Source organism: Cyrtonyx montezumae, unplaced genomic scaffold, assembly GCF_038088225.1.
Source record: "Cyrtonyx montezumae isolate F1298 unplaced genomic scaffold, pur_monq_1.0 scaffold_2, whole genome shotgun sequence".
In the NCBI taxonomy this organism is placed as follows: Eukaryota; Metazoa; Chordata; class Aves; order Galliformes; family Odontophoridae; genus Cyrtonyx; species Cyrtonyx montezumae.
Genome location: NW_027071936.1, coordinates 24,824,958 through 24,842,269, shown reverse-complemented (window position 1 = coordinate 24,842,269; position 17,312 = coordinate 24,824,958). Strand labels below are relative to the sequence as shown.

Sequence of the window (17,312 nt, the reverse complement as noted above, 5' to 3'; positions counted from 1 at the left end):
CTCTGAACTATTTGGAGGTGTTTCGCTCATGTTGTAGTTTATTAAACAAGCAACCAGAATAAAGGGGAAAAAAGATATTTCAGTGTAAAAAATGTGGCACGACGTTAGCAGATGGCTTTCCTTTACAACAATAAAAGATATTGTGTTCTGCACATTTCAAGAGGCAAAATGTAACAAGCCATCTAAGTTAAATTACATAGTTCTGAAAAAGATCATATGAGCAAGGGACTTATTACATTTTTTTCTGTTATGACAATGTCTTATTTGGGGGTAGCAGCAGAATACTGATCGAGCTGTTGAACAAATCCAGAAAATGTATGAATATGGTGACAGATCAACATAGTAAATCACTGCAGTTCCATTCCTGGAAATGTTGTGTGTCTGGGCTAGGTCACAGCTGCCACTGTGTATTATCAGTGGCTTTTTTCAGGTGATCTGGAGTAAAAAGGACAGGGGGAATAAAGAATAAAAGGAGTCTATACATTCTTCTCAAAGTAATGTTATGTGTTTTGCTCTCAGTATCAGGATCTGATTTGTTTCCTGCCTGGAGTAGGGACATCCATGCATGCAACCTGAGCAGTGTGCATTCCAGAAAAACGTGACAGCTGCTGCCAGGTATCAGGGAAAGCCAAAGTTTGAAAGCTGACCTGAAAGGAACAATTAAGCCGAGTCATTACAGTTACTGCTAACTTGAAATGGAATTGTATTTCTGAAGTCCTAGTGGAAATTAAAGGATGGGGATAATGAATAACAGATTTTCACCTGCATGAATAAGAAATTCTAAGTTTCTGTAAGAAAGCTCTGAATTCTGTACAGACTGTGGTACAAGTATACAACAACTATTCCAGTTAGGATAAACTGAAATTGTACGTTACAAAAGAAGTTTCTAAACGTTATTGCAGTGCTCTCTGAATCCACATTCAATTAAGTGCTCCCTTCATTAGCAAAAAGGCAATGTTGCTGAGGTCCTGTATCTACAGAACCTGGTAGGACACTTGAGCCAGAGCAGGGCAGAGGATTGGCCATTCCAATGCTGTCAGTTTCCAGTAAGCCCACTGATGTTCAAAAAATCAGAATGTTTTCCATCCACCTAGAGTGTACCAGCAGGAAAATCACACAGAAAATCCCTTTGTTTCTTTTTAGCTGCCCAAGGTAGGAAGACTTCTTTGTCTGAAACTGTCAAAAATGTACCTTTTGGTTGATTTCCAGATGGATTTACAGATAAAAGTATTACTGTCAAAACCTGGTAAGCCTTTGAAGTCAGTTTCTGAGCTTCTCTCCACATTTGCTTGATGCTTCCTCCATTCTTTCTCTGTTACTTTTGTAACAGTGGCAACAATTGAAAGCTGCCCATCTCTGGGTGCTGCAGAAGTATGAGAGATTTTGAAAGTTCCAGGACACAGCTGAAAGCTGTAATCAGCTCTCATTAATAATAACTTCCGGATCTTGGACAATTTCCTGTTATGAATTGGAAATGTATTCATGTATCTTTTTTATTTGCTTGTTTGCTTGTTTTTAAGATAAGACAGAACTCAAAACAGTCTGTATATTTTTGTGTGAGATAATTGTATTAGGATCAAAGCTGCTGAAGCCACAATGATGTTCCACTGTTCCAGCTGGAACTAGGGTAAGAGCACTTTCCAGTAGCAGAGAGGAGTGGAAAGGGTCATGCTCCAGTGAGTTTATGTGAGAGTGCTTAAGGAGATCAAAGCTGAAATACATCTTTGGCCATAGAAATATATTGCAATAGAAGCCTAGTGGCTTAAATTTGGCTTGATCTAGGGTATTTCTGCTCTGTTCAACATGGGATCAGAACCAGGGAGTGGCCTAGAGGTTTAGATTTGCTGCATAGTGGAAATGCTTCCACATGATTTGTATGAAATTTCTTGAGCTGGCTGTGCCAGAGAAGCATGCAGTGTCCCTGGAAAATTTGCTCCTATTGTGAAACATATCTATGCACTCAGGTGGACTGATTAAAAAAAAAAAAAAGCTTGGGAATTAATTTCATGAGAGTTTTGTGCAGTGAGCAGGCTCATAGGGATTTTTTAAAAGATAGTAGTAATAATAAGATGTAATAATTAAAAATTACTCACAGAATCACAGATTTGTAGGGGTTGGAATGGTCCTCTAGAAAAAATCGAGTCCAACCCCCCTGCCAAAGCAGCTCCCTAGCCCAGGTTGCGCAGGTAGGCGTCCAGGTGGGTCTTGAACATCTCCAGATAAGACCCCATAACCTCTCTGGGCAGCCTGTGCCAGTGCTCTGTCACCCTCACTGTGACAAAAGTTCCCATGCACATTTGTGTGGAACTTCCCATGCTTCAGTTTTTGGCCATTTCCTCTTGTCCTATCACCACACACTGCTGAGAAGAGTCCAGCTTCGTTCATTTGCCTCCCACTCCTTAGATATTTATAGACATGGATCAGATCCCTTCCAACTCTTCTTTTTTCACTCCTGGTAATCCACATCACAGGTGTTCTGATGCAGAAGAGACCTCTCACCAGGGGCTGCGCAAATCTAAGACATTTCACTTCAAAGAATCAGGAATCAAGTTGTAGATTTAACCCATTATCACTCAATTTCAGGTGATCCTAAAGCATCAAGGCAAAGAATTGCTGAGACTGTGCCTTGAGCTGTGCACTTATGTATGTGACAGCAAATACCAGTGTGCATTTTTTTGAAGTTTAAGGATATTCCACATTTTTTGTGAACCATTACCAGTCTTTGGGAATATCTTGCATTTGGAAAAAAATAATTTGAACCAAGGTAGATTTTCATGGAATTGAGTGAAAATGCTCTGAGATTTTTTGGTGTTTGTTTTCCTGGTGTTTGAGCTACTAAAATATCTCATGTTATCTCTGAGTTTGTGTTGGACTCCATGTAACAGAGGACTGAGACTAGTGGAGTATGACACAGTGCTCTCAAATCCTTCACAGGTTTCTGACCACTTCTGCTGGATATGGGCTATAACAAACCCTGACCTTCAGTAAACTGCTTCTCTTGAACTTGTAGTGACACTTCAGCTCTGATCTGGTTTATTTCTGATTGGCTTGGAGGAGCATTGGGGTAAGGCAAGGAAGAAGGCAACGGTTATTCTCTTCAGTCATCAGATATATTCAGATGTTTCTCTTCACTGCTTCTTACTTGGCAGTTTTTGAAGTTTCCTTTCCTAAACCTGAGGAATAGAACAGAGCAATAATCTCTGCCTCACAACACTTTGAGTTCAGAAGGTGGGCAGTGGATCTTACTGGCCGCAGCGTAGAGCAGTGATGACCCAAGGCAACCTCTGGCAATACAAGGGGGTTAACAACAGCTGAACAAACAACTGCTTGCTTGACCTTCCCCTAATACTTTGCATGCTATCCAGCTTGTGATGAAAGCAGCAATAATTTGCATCTCTGGGTTTGCTTATTGCCTCCCAACAAATAGCCTTCTGTTCATTTCTCTATTTGTTTAACTATTTGTTTTGGAGAGATTCAGCTTCTTATATGCTAAACAAAGCAGCAGATAACCTTTAAACCTAGCACGAAACATTTTCCTCAGATTCAGATGTTTGCATTCAGAACTCAGTCCCTTTTTAGCTGTTGTTCAGTGTAACATTGCAGGAATACATGTAACCCAGCGGCATGATGCTTTCCTTTTCTCCCCCAATTTCTGGCCCTGAGAGAACAGGCTGCTGCCTTTCATGCTTCTATGCCCTATGGCTTAATCATAGAGTAAGGGCAGCAGAGGTAATGTGGTTTTATGGTGTCAGTACTGAGAAAAGTACTGCCTTAGTTCCACGCTGGATGTGAAGAGTGTGATTTTTCCATACCATATTCCAGTTTAGATAGTGGCTAGCTGTGTAGCCCAGCTGAACTGCTCTTCTTGTAATAGATAAACAGTTCCCTGACTTGCTCTGGAATTCAGTGCAGAAAGTACAGCTCAATGCTGTTGTGTCTCCACTGTCCTGTAGAGGAATTGGTGTTCCCTGTCACATAGAACAAAAATCAGGAGATTCCTGAACCCCATGTACTTCTGGCCTCACAGAGTGCTGATGGGAGGAAGCCAGGAAGCTTCAAGGGAGCACTGTGGGAGTCCAGTGTGCACCACAACTTTTCTTCACACCGCTGACTAAGAGGTGGATGTGTCTTCTTGGGATCCAGGCTGCTTTTGTGGCGTCAGACTGTTCCACTTCAGGAAATGTGGATGTATCTCTGTAGCTGAAATGAAGCAGTTTGCACCTCCTCACTGAATGCAAAGAGCAGCATTCACTTTCAGTGCAGAGGGGTATGAACCTGGATAATGAATGCAAACAAAAATGTTCAAAGAGGAAAAAAAATGCCAGTCAGTGAATTTGAATTATAAAAAGGGTTCTTGTGATACAGTAAGCAGCTGTGGATCTCATTCAGGTTTTTTTGTTGTTGTTGTTGGGGTTTTTTTTATGTAATATTATTGTATTTCTGCCATATTGGGGTAAAGAGAGCTGTTGGAGTGGATTTCTCCTAGATCTGCTGTGCTGCCACAGCCCCTGCGTGCACGAGTGGAACAGCTCCAAAGAGCACAGGGCAGCTCCTATGCCACGTGCGGTCGGATACATCTCTCATTGATTTGTTGTTGTGTTCCTGTTTGCTTGTTTACCTCCATTTCATTTCTGTTTTCAGTCGACATGTGGTCAGTAGGGTGCATCATGGGCGAAATGGTTAAAGGTGCTGTGTTGTTTCCTGGCACTGATCGTATCCTTCCTCGCAGCCACTTGGCTCAGTGGGCACCCAACCCTTCTCCTCCAGTCCCACGCACAGGGCTGCATCCATGCAGCAGGGCTCAGTCCCAACTCCAAATCCTTGAAGTCCAAACACCCGTAAGCTATCACTTTACCACAGCCTTACATGGCAAACTTGTTTCTGGCTGTGCTCTGTTACAAATGTGCGGACATTATGAGTTTTTCCTGCCTCATAACCGAGAGTCCTTAAGTTCAGGCTGTGATGCGATGGGTACAAGTTGCTGTTCACCTCAGGACAGTGAGAAAAGAAGCTCTGCCTTCAGGAGGCAGACAAGAGTAACTTTAATCTGGTTTCTGGCTGTTGTGCAAGAGGTGCTGGGGTAGCAGAGAAGGAAAGAAATGGCCTCAGGTTAGGAACTTCTACTGACAGAGTGTATGTGTATAACATTACATAGATACTAATTCAGTGTAGTGCTCCCTTTGTAGCTCACTCATGCTTTAAAGGGTACAACATTTTCATTAAAATGTGAAAAGAAGTATCTGAAGAGCAGAAAATTAATGGGAGTAGGCAATGGTGGTAATCTTTTCATGACCTTATCTAATGTTCTGCTTTGATTTTTGCATCTAACTGATGTTAGACTGAAAGGAATTCCAAAACTCCTGTGAATTTCATGTGAATTTCCGAAGTGCATCTTGTTGGCAGGTGTGGCAGAACACCTCTCACAGTACCCTGGGAACTTTTTAGCACAATTAGTGTTCCAGGAGGGTCTGTCCCAGGCTGTGCCTCTGTTTTCAGTGAAAGGGGGGTGGGTAATAACTGCAGTGTAGGTTGAGTGCAGCTCAGTGCTGCTGTCTGAACTGCTTTACAGTTTTGGACTGAAGTGTTATAGGGTATCATCAGAGAAATCCACAAATAAGCACAGCAGGAATTCATAAAATCATAGAATGGTTTGGGTTGAAAGGGACCTTTAAAATTGTGTAAAATTCTAAACCCCTGCTATAGGCAGGGACACCTGCCTATACATCAGGAACAGGTTGCTCTAAGCCCCATCCAGCCTGGCCTTGAATGCTTCCAGGGAGGAGGCATCCACTACCTCACTGGGCAACCTGTACCAGTGCCTTACTACCCTCACAGTAAAGAATTTCTACCTAATATCTAGTCTACATCTACCTTCTTCCAGTTTAAAACTATTTCCCCTTGTCCTCTTGCTACCTGCCCTTATAAACAGCCCCTGCCAGCTTTTCTGTAGCCCCCCCTTCAGGTAGTAGAGGGGCACTTTAGGGTCTGCCTGGAGCCTTCTCTTTTCCAGGCTGAAAAGCTCCAGCTCTCTCAACTTGTTCTCACAGGGCAGGTGCTTCAGCCCTCTGATCATCCTTGTGGTCCTTCTCTGGACCTGCTCCAACAGCTCCATGTCTTTCTTGTGTTGAGGGCACCAGAACTGGACACAGTACTCCAGATGGGGTCTCATGAGAGCAGAGTAGAGGGGCAGAATCACCTCTCTCAACCTGCTGGTCACGCTTCTGGTCACAGCTATCACTGGGATACAGTTGGTCTTCTGAGTGTACATATTGTCGGCTCATGTTGATTTTTTCACCAACTGACATACCCAAATCCTTCTCCTCATGTATTCTCTCAAGCTGTTCTCCATCGAACCTGTATCTGTGCTTGGGATTGCCCCGACCCAGGTGCAGGACCTTGTTGAACTTCGTGGTGTTGGCAAATTGAATTCGTCCCACTCAGCGCTTTAAAATTGCTTTCTTTCAAATGGCTGCAGAATTATTTAAAAGAGATCACACAAAGCCTCCATAATTAAACCATTATGGGCAGCTTCTTATTGCAACAATCCCACTGAAATCAGCACGAGCAGCTGCTGATGCATTTGGGATTGTTCTGTAACTGGGCTGACATTCATCGTTTCTATTTACAACACGTTGCTGAATTCGCACTGTGCTCTATGCTCTGCCCTGCATTTCTCTGTGTTCCACCAGCGTCCGTTCAGCACCACAGGAAGAGGGCTGCTGCCACCACCAGCCAGCCAGAAGGGTGCTGGGGCCATGGTGCCACCTGCCTCATGCTGCATGGAACATCACTGGCATCTCTGCAGTACTGTGGTTAGAAAAGCTAACAGAAGAGTGAATGGTTTGCCTTCATCCACCGGTTAAGGGTTGTAGAGAATTTTGTACCTTTTCTTTACCTTTTCTTTTTTTACCTTTTCTTTTTACCTTTTAGTGGCAAAATATTTTTTATGGTCTAATTTTTCCAAATGCCCCCTTCTTCTCAAAGCAATCCCCTTATCACAGAAAATATCCCACATTTTTGTCTTGTCAAATGTTATCATTCTGTATTTCTTCTGTGTTTATTGTAAACTGAGCTGACATCAGTATGTAAATTATGGTACCATGAGGAAAAAATTTGTCTTGCACAGATGATACCTGTAGTGAAGCTGGTTGGTTGTTTTTCTGAGTAGGAGGGGAGAGAGAGAGGAATCCAGCGTCAAAGCTGAATGTGGGTTGAGCCACCCATGTTGTTGGTAAAGTTTGGTGTTGGGGTGAGGAACGCAGAGCTGCTCACAGTAATGATTGTAATTCGGCAAGCTGAGTGCATCAAAAACTGGGATTAAACAATGCAGTCAGTTTTCATAGATGGAAAATAAGCATTTAAGCAGAAAACTCCCAGAAGGGTGGTCCTTCAAGATCCTGAGATGATAATGAGATAAATTCACCCTCTCAGTCTGTTATGAGGGAGAAATACCATGAACAGGTCACGTTCATGGTGCTTACATGTAAAAGTGAAAGTGGGATTTGACATGTTTCTGTTGTACCCAACTCCACAAGTTATGTGTTAATACAGAAGGTACAAATCCTTGCTCTGATGCAGTGAGATCAACGTGGGTGTGTGCTTGATAGATGAGGAAAGTAGATTCCAGTCTGTTGGGCAGGAAAACAAGGTATTCTGCTGTCATAATGCCATCCAGCAATAAACACAGGCACTTTGGCAGAATAACGTGTGTTTTCTACTAGAGTCTGCAGGTGCTGTTTGAGGAGGATTTGGGAAAGAGACATTTTTATCAGAGTCATGCTTTGAAGTAACGTGGAATTGCAGTTCTTGGTCCCTGGGCATGGTTTGCCCATTGGATTTGCAACAAGAGACTTTTATTTCTCACTCCTCCTTCCCACCTTTTTCAGAAGAATAAACAAATGCTAATTAATTGCTGAGGGTTAAACAGTTGAGTGCTCTCAGGGAAGAACGAGGGGCCAAATGTTATGTGTATTAAAGAGTATCATCATCCTACTGCAAACAGTATCTCCTGCACAGTCTCATTTAACTTAAGAAAATATAATTACTGGCTCAAATACTGTGTCATTCATGTAGTCAAAATATTAGAAGGGAAAAAATTATTTCTGTTTTGATGCTAGCTAGCTTAAGCACGTGGGCAATATTTTCTAAATTTCTTAATTTCTTTCTTCAGACGTAAACTGTATTTATTTATTTATTTATTGCAACTGCAGTATTTTCTTTAGAAATTCTTTTTTTTTTTTTCTTACAGTGAAGTGCTGTAAATTTTCCCTAATAGTCAAGCTCTATTTCCTGATTTTTTGCATATTTGCAGAAATATAATTTAACTCAAGGCTGCAGTGCAGCTGAAGGAACAAAATGTGGCTCTTGTGAAATAAAATTTACAATTGCAGTAGTGGAAACAGAAGCAAAAATGATGTTGAACTTTCAGCCTGTACATTTCAGCAGTTGGATTCATTGTGAAAACTGAATTTAGTGTTTTTTAATAGAAATACTTTACTGTGCATCAAAATACTATTTTTTCCATTAGGAACTTTGTGCATCGTTTTAGAATAATACAGACCTCAGTCTCCATTTCCATTTTGCGAGTTAATGACCAAGTATTCAGAAAGCACAGCAGAGCAATTTTAAGACGCTCTAAGAGTGCAAAGAGCAAAGGAGGTCAGCACATTACCCTAGCTAACATGGGGCCACATTCGAATGATAAACCTGAATTAAAAGAAGCCACATTTTTGAGTGGTGTTTTCTTGACTATCTGTAACTTTGTGTTAGTAAAAAAATGCTGCAGGGTTGGTGCCACCATCAGCCAATAAACCTAGGTTGGGACCAATTTCTCTTCTCAGTGCAAGTGCTGTCTGCATGGCCGGTGTGTTTTCCTGTGATGACAGATACAGACCATGATGAAGTCTCAACTGTCCCCATAGATCACTTGTTTACGAATAACCAGTTCCTTTGACCAAAACTTCATGTTCCCAGCTGGCCAAAGCTCAGTGTTCCTCAGAAAGGCCTATATCTACACTAGGCTTAACTGTGTAGTGTGCCAATGTGAACCCAAACCACAGTGTCACCCTGGACCTTCTGTTCATACTCTTTATGAAATGCTCAGGGTACTCCTTGAGAGGCTACAGCCCTGAATCCCTGGTTTTTGTTTAGGAAAAGATGTTTAAACCATTTTTATTCTTGTGAGTACGTTTGACTAGGCTGTAATTTTTAAATGTGGTATTTGACTGATTTATCTATTTATTTATTTATCTTTACAAAGGTGTCATTTCAGGAGAGGTCCAATTAAGTCTCTGCTGAGTTTTCAAATGATGTGAGAGTCCCTAGTTTCCATTTCCCTAAACAAGATAATTTCTCTGAAGGTCTGAAACAGCTGCTGCACCAATAGTCTACTTTTTGCTCACTGTTACGTTTGTTTTCTTTTCCCCTCATTCCGTGGGCCCACTTCTTCTCCTGGACTGTGAGGAACTGTGTTTTATTTTCAACGAATTCCTCCACAGTTATGACAATGATAACATACATAAGCAATAAAAACCCTATTCCTGTGCTGAAAAACTGTGGATGTTGTCTTGTAAAATCTTATTCCTTCTAGGTGCTTCCGAAGCACCTTTCACCACATTTCATAGTGTAAATGTTCCCATGTCTGCATCTGCCTCTTCCCCCATGCTTTTTTTATCTTGTCATCAAACTCTATGAATTAGTGTGATGTAGTAATGGTGCCATGTTTCTGGTCATGCACTTTACATTTTTTTTTAGGCACAGTAAATTCTGTTCTGAGCATGGCTGCAAGAACCACAAATTATCTATCAGATGTGTAACAATTGGTTCAAGAAAACAAAACAAAACCTGAAGGAGAAAACCAAAGAGTTCAATACAAATTGCCTGTAATAGGATTTCTTTATAAGCATGACAACCTGTTTCCTATCTGTCAGTCCCACACTTGCTGTTGGGTTTGGGTGTGTGCAGTACTCACGGATAATATAGACTTGTGAGAGTGTGGTGCCCTTGGAGGGCAGGAGAACGTGGGGGCATACAATGGAAAAGAGAACACCTGCTGAGGCTACATGGAGGGAGTGGGAACCTCTGGGCATTCCCAGGAAATGGTCATACAGAAAGGTTGGGGACTGGGGCTTTTGTTGTGTTTTCCTTAACTCCCAATGTCCAGATATTGACCAGTGGAATAAAGTCATAGAGCAGCTGGGAACACCCTGCCCAGAGTTCATGAAGAAACTGCAGCCAACAGTGCGGAACTACGTGGAGAACCGGCCCAAATACGCTGGCCTCACCTTCCCCAAACTGTTTCCTGATTCTCTCTTCCCAGCTGACTCAGAACACAACAAACTCAAAGGTGTGTACCATAGTTCGCATGTCAACAGCCACCACGCAAGGGAGGTTTCCTTCCCTTTTTCTTCTCTGTTGTTGCACTCCTTTTTAATGTGTTTAGTCAGGAGGACTTTTAATGATGATGTTACTGGATATACTGCTCTATGCTATATGGTTGTATATGCACACACACACACACACACACACACACATATATACAGTGACACATTTTGCAATGGTTTCAGTCATGTATTGAAGCCACGGTTTACGTCGGCAAGACGTAGATCTTCAATTAGAAATAGTGATTAATGTGTGTTTGGTATAAAAAACTTTTCCTTGCAACTCTGGAACAAACCTGTGCTGTCTTGCATCTCCTGAATTCTGCAGGGTGCTTATAGGGGTGACTCCTAACTGCTCTTAGCTGTTTGCAAGGTGTGTGTCATCACATTACACAGAATTATTATTCTCCCAGTTAAGAGCTGCTTTATAGCACTTCTGCCATGAGGGTAAAGGGAAAGGTCTGAGCAAACACCTTGGGACACACAGAATTCTATACTCTTAGAATACATTCAGATAATGACATATTTATGGGTTTTGAACTAATGAGTAGAAATGACATGGTGTGATATTTTGGATGCAGGAGGCACATGTGCTTGAGCCAGCAAATGCCACTTTTAGGTTGCAGTGTCAGAACACAGCACTGGTAGCATGAACTGCTGCTGATTTTTACATGGGTTTAGGCAGTCTTTATTAAAACATCCAAACAACAATAATAATTAAATATATATATATTATGGAAAGCTGAGTCTGTTCTGATTGGCGCAGAGCTTCGTGTTGTCAACAGGTAAAATCAATCAGCACATCACAGAGCTCACCACACATGTAAGCCTCTGATTTTCCTATAGCCCAGTTAATCTTTCCCTGAGGGCAACTACTGATGGTACCAATCACAGTGTTTTCCTGCTGTCCATGCTGCAGCCAGCCAAGCCCGGGACCTGCTGTCCAAGATGCTGGTCATCGATCCAGCCAAGCGCATATCAGTGGATGAGGCTCTGCAGCACCCATACATCAACGTGTGGTACGACCCTGCCGAGGTGGAGGCGGTGAGTGGGGTGCAGCTCAGTGCCACAGGCTGGAAATGCACAGGGATGGTGCGTGGGCTCCCGCTGCTTTAGGGCAGCTCGATAACAACTGTGCTGTAAAGAAAACTGCTCATGTCCGTGCTGCAGGAGGTGTGTAAGGAAGAGGAGAATCAATACAAGATGCTGAAGCCTGGAATCAGGCACACTGTAGTGGAACATAAATTCCTAAAATGATGGATGGGCTTGTGTACGTTCCTGGGCTACGGGAGACAGTATAACATGCATAGGTATAAACTCAGAGGTGTTTGAAAGGGGTGTATGGAACAAGCACTCCATCTGCAGTGGTTGTAGAAATCTAACTGACAGCAATGGGAAAGAGAGGCCCCAATCCCCAAAGAACAACAAAAAGAAAAAAACCATCAGATCTTGACTGCATGAGGTTTTTGTACAGTATACGACTCAGAGGTGCTCTGTAGGGAATGGCTTTGCCATCTACAGAACCTCTAATTCTGTGTGCTTCTTCTCTTAAAAAAAAAACAAAAAAAACAGGTTTCATCAGTCTGAAATGCAAACTAAGAACTGCAGCTACTTCCATAGAACCCAAAAGACACATTAGTTTCTCAAAAACAAGGTCCAATGTCTCACTAGTTTCATGTTATGTTTCGTTGCTTATATACAATAACTATATTGTGTGTTCTATATGTGGCCCAAGACAGTTTCTCTTCACTCAGTGCAGCCCAGGTGAGCCAAAAGATTGGACACTTATGGACTATGGTGTTTAATACACAGCCTTAAAAATGTCAGTACTGATTATTTTCGTTTGCTGTCTGTTTGAACCTCCAATAATCCTTTGCCCATGCAAAAACTGTGTATGGGATTTCTGGGCTCAGCACAAGCAGACTGATGGCAGCACTGACCAGATCCCATTTCAGCACAGCTGTGCCTCTTGTTCTAAAGAGGATGAGAGAGAAGCATTGTGATCTTAACCCACATAAATAGTTGATTTCCAGAGATGTTGGCACTTCTAATATTCACGTGTTTGGGTCTTTTGCACTTGTGGAATGACGAACCAAGAGGGAGATGAGAATTTATCTTTACCTAAGTAAGTAGTGCTAAATTATTTACAGCATAGTGAAAAATGTACTGAATAATTTTGTTTTTCTAATGCAGCCACCCCCCCAGATCTATGACAAGCAGCTGGACGAAAGGGAGCACACCATTGAGGAGTGGAAAGGTAAGCACAGCCGAGAGTTAGGTAGAGAGGTCTGATCCCATGTGCATCTGTGTAACACAAAGAACTCTTCTTGACAGCAAGAACCAAACCCAGACCAAACTTCTGCCTGATAACGAGAACATTGCATAGGTCACCCTGAAAGTAATGCCTCCCATTGCTTCACTTGGAAACTGCATCACTTACAAAGAGTACAATAAAAATATTTGTTAGAGTAAATTCTCAGCTAAAAAATGCTGCTTTTTAACATAGTTACCACCATTACTTACATATTTTCACTAGCAATAAAGCCAGCCTGCATGCTGCTTTTGTGAAAATCTGCATGGCCTTGCTTCTGGAGCAGCAGTCACAGATAAAAATGTTTAGGGTGCTATCATTATCAGTACAGATCAACACTGACAAAAGAGGTGCAGATTACATTGTTTCACTGAAATTTTAAGTTATCAGCTAGAGAACATGGTGCTAGCATGACAAGAGGGTACACCATCATTTTTCTTATAACAGACAAAGCTGTACTGCTCCATTTCTAGGTAGTGCATCATTAGGCAATGACCATGCTCAGTTCAGCTTCAAGAAGTGCTGGCAGTGGAGAAGGGGAATGGAAGAGAGGCTTTACATGAGCAGAGCTGTCAAGACATCTGAAGGCAGTGCAGGGGTGGTCTGTGAGGGGCACTGTTTCATCAGAGGATTTTGTCATCATTGTTCCTGATCACAGGCACTGTTTTTGTAATTGTTGCAATTCTCTATTCCAGAACTCATCTACAAAGAAGTAATGAATTCTGAAGAAAAAACGAAAAATGGCGTAGTAAAAGGACAGCCATCTCCTTCAGGTACTCAGCCCCAGTGAATAACAGATTTATTTTCTGTGCTGACACAAAGAAAACATGTCCAAAGCATTTGGGCTCACAAGAAGTTAGACTAATTTCAGAGAATTCAGGGCATTTCAGTGTTTTAGTGGGTTGAGCTTTATTAATTGAATAGCAGTCATGTTGAAATGAGGTATGCTTGGAATTTGGGATCGAACTGCGCTCATAATAATGGTAAATAATATTCATGGATGCGATAAATGTTTAGTCATGTTACTGATAACTTCATAGAGGTTCCTCATCATGCAGAGTCTGAATGATTGGTAAGGTTAATGCTGTCATTTTACAGAGCACAGATGAACTGTGATGCACAAAAACTCTGTCACAACCCAAGTCCTGGGCTTGGGCACCCAGTCCTTAACTAAGAGAGAAAGCAGCTTTGCCTCCCCACACCCATGTCTGCATTGCCACCAGATGATCTCATACCAGCCCATGTATGGAGGGCTGTTGTACTTGGTTGGTTGGGTTTGGCTGTTTGTTTGCTCGTTGAATCCTCATGCTGATGTCCATGTGATCCCAGCTGACATCTGATTGTTGGGTGTTGGTAATGCTAAGGAGATGGATAAGAAGTGATAAGGATAGGATGTACAGCAAAATAAGAAGGTGTGGTAAGAAACCATGTGATAGAGCATGACATGAACTGTACATTTTCAAAACAGACTGCCAAGGGGGAGAGTTTCTGGGTAAAGTATCTGATATTACTCAGTGTCTGCAGCCTGTAGGGCCCTTCTTCTGCTCATGTTGTTCAGAATGCTTTGCGCACTTCTGCACATGTTGCCACAGGATTGTGTTCTCTACTCTTCGATCTGTGAGAGGTTCTGAGGTTTCGGGTTGAATCACAGTGGTGTTCATTTTCGTAGCACAGGTGCAGCAGTGAACAGCAGCGAGAGCCTCCCCCCATCCTCATCGGCCAACGACATCTCCTCCATGTCCACGGATCAGACGCTGGCGTCCGACACGGACAGCAGCCTGGAAGCGTCGGCGGGGCCACTGGGGTGCTGCAGGTGACTAGCCGCCTGCCTGCGGAACCCCGCCTTCTTCAGGGGGTGACGGCGTCCAGAGGGAAAGCAACAGAGCTTAGGGACAGAGGGGAATAAAATGCACAGATTCAAATGAAACAAACAAATCTTTTCCGCCTGCTTCTCCTACAGAGCTATGTAATGCAGCTCAGCTCAAGTGTGTATGTAACTCATAGTTGCTCTGCTTTGGTCTTCTTCCAATGATGCTTTCTGGGGTGGGGGAGGAAAAGGATTCTTCAGATCCTTTTAATTTTTTTTTTCCACCCCTACAAGATGCAAAACTAATGGCTGCAAAACCAGCGACCCACAGCTGTCCTCTCACGCTGGCATGACAAGGTGCACAGTGTCACTCCATGACACACCGGTGCGGTTCTGCCCTCACTCTGCTCTGTTATCTTCTGCTCCCCAGGGCAGGTATGGATAAACAGTTAGGGATATACAGATAGGAATACACACACATTTTTCCCCATGTATGAAGAGCACACACACACACACACACACACACACGTCAGTAGAGTTCTGCCTAGAGGAACACATCAATCTGCACAATACTCAGTGCATCACACAACTACGTGGCCCATTTCAGGTGAACAGCATACATACATGGGTGCTGTTACCCATGTATATGCTGTGTCCTTGGTCATGGATGATGCTGCACAGCTTGTGCAAGGATTTGTGGAAGTGAAAATAACCACAGTGAGCTGTGGCTCCCTCAGACCCTTGAAGATGTAGCACCAACATTTTTTTGCTGATAGCTGTGTATATACTTAGGGACAGTTTGTATTGGAAGATGGTGCTGCAGAGTGTCTGTGAATACTAGGAAGAGTTCTGATTTTTAGAGTGGATATGCCCAGCAAAGTGCAAGTTAGAAGAAAGCATAGAATCATAGGGTTTGGAAGGGACCTCAAGAGATCATCGAGTCCAACTCCCTGCCAAAGCATTTCCCTAGCCTAGGTCGCACAGGTAGGCACCCAGGCGAGTCTTGAATATCTCCAGAGAAGGAGATTCCACAACTCCCCTGGGCAGACACATATCATGTATTTTTGCAGGGCACTGGGAGCAAGAATGGAGGTTCTTTGTGCATGTGTATGCCCAGAAAATTTTATATTGTTAAGCAGCTTCTCCTGTTCATATCCAGTGAATTAAATTTCTTTGTAGAGAAATTCACTGCTGTGAGTTCCAGATATGTTTGTATGTTAGGGGACGTGACAGGGTTGGAGAACAGACAGACTGCAGTCAAAAGGACATTCAACATTTATTTTTGTATGTCTTTGTTTTTAATGAGTTCAGCATGGGATATCTGCAGCACTCCTCAGCATGTTTGTGGCCAACTGGTGGTTTCTTCTTTATGTCATTCCCTTGCAGGGATCTCCACCACTAAGCAAAGACCATCCTTGCCTGGGTTCCTTTGGCCATTCCTTTGCTTGTGACTAGCCATCTGACTCCCCAGAAGTGCTACCAGCTGTGTTACATGGAAAAGATGCACAGAGTGAGTCTACAGAAAGGGGATGCTTTTCCTGAAGTCAAAAAGAAAAGCTGTTTAGAATATTTTATTGAACACTTTAAATTCACCAGTTATGCAGTATTCCAAATTCTCTTCCACTCTCCTGGAATGTAGCTGCTCTGTCAGGTGGCTCACACATCTGTTGTTCTGCCATAGGAAAACAATTGGAGTAGTAGGTCAGTTTTTCTTCAAAGGGAAGAAAACAAACAAAAAAAAATGAAGCTTCTCTCCTGGGTGCTGAGGAGGGAAGATAAGAGTGCATATGAAGTTATTTCAGACCTGTGCTTTAGGACATGATGTAGCTTTTTTCCTCCAGGAATATTTTTTGGATGATATTTGGGGAAGAAAAAAAAAAGAAAATACAATTAGGTCTATGATTTTCTAAAAACTCATAACAGTAACTGTGAAAGCAATAATTTACCACTGCTAAAATAGTTAGCAATATTCTTTCTTAAGCCATGAAGCATCAAGTCATTGTTTGGTGATGTAACGCTCACTTCAATGCTGGTGATCATAAAAGTAATCAAAGCAAACAGCAATGCTTTGCAGGCATGAAGGCAATAACACCACGGTGACTTCTTAGCAATAATGAAATGTCTCACTTCCAGTTTTAAGGCATCATACCTATAAACAGTACTTAGATAACCAGTACTTGTTCCACATTCCTTAGTTTGCACCCTTCTGGTGTGTTGTTTGACTGCTTACCCCAAAGAAAACTCAGCTGCATGTAAGAGTAAGGGCAAAAATTGAACAGATGCAGAATGTCAGCATGAGGAATATGCTGTTCATCACCAGCTGTGACATGGAGATGTGACAGAGGCAATTGCAGAAGGGCCACTTACAGTGGATGGATGCTTACAGATTTCCCATGTTTTACACGGAGTCCCATAGCATAATTTGGTCTGGTTTGGGTTGAAGAGTGCTGGGCAACAATGTGAGAAGCACAGGATATGTTCTGCAGATGGGCAGTGAATGAGCCTACAGCATAGGGTGTATACAGCTGTGTTATCTGCAGCCAATTTTGCTAACACCAGTGCTGCACAAATGTTTTGTGGCTACCATAGGGATGCGTATCAAATTTCACAACTAGCACGTGCTTCTGCCTTGTGTTCAGTAGTGCTCAACACAAACACATGTTGAAGTGCCTTGCTGAAATGGGCCCATAACAATGGCTGCCTCTGGTTTTGGCAGTAAATGAATTTGTCTCCTCTTTGAAAAGCTCTGCTTGTGCAAAGGAGACTTAGGGCTGTCCACATTGGACACCAGAAAAAAAGCCATCGATAACATAAA

The 17,312-nt window shown here is 42.5% G+C and overlaps 1 protein-coding gene across 4 annotated transcripts in view; it reads left to right on the top strand.

The window, feature by feature from the left end:
• The window catches only part of MAPK10 (mitogen-activated protein kinase 10), a 91,538-nt gene extending 76,610 nt beyond the window's left edge, over window positions 1-14,928 (top strand). For 2 of the 4 annotated variants that reach the window (XM_065736671.1, XM_065736672.1), the window contains 5 exons: window positions 10,163-10,345; window positions 11,299-11,423; window positions 12,573-12,636; window positions 13,386-13,463; window positions 14,365-14,928. In XM_065736671.1, coding sequence (XP_065592743.1) covers window positions 10,163-10,345; window positions 11,299-11,423; window positions 12,573-12,636; window positions 13,386-13,463; window positions 14,365-14,507 — 593 coding nt within the window. In that variant the 3' untranslated portion in view covers window positions 14,508-14,928. Of the gene's footprint in view, window positions 1-4,641; window positions 4,714-10,162; window positions 10,346-11,298; window positions 11,424-12,572; window positions 12,637-13,385; window positions 13,464-14,359 lie in introns of all 4 variants that reach the window. The other 2 variants (XM_065736674.1, XM_065736673.1) reach the window with 2 other exon arrangements.
• The last annotated feature ends 2,384 nt before the right edge of the window (window positions 14,929-17,312 follow it).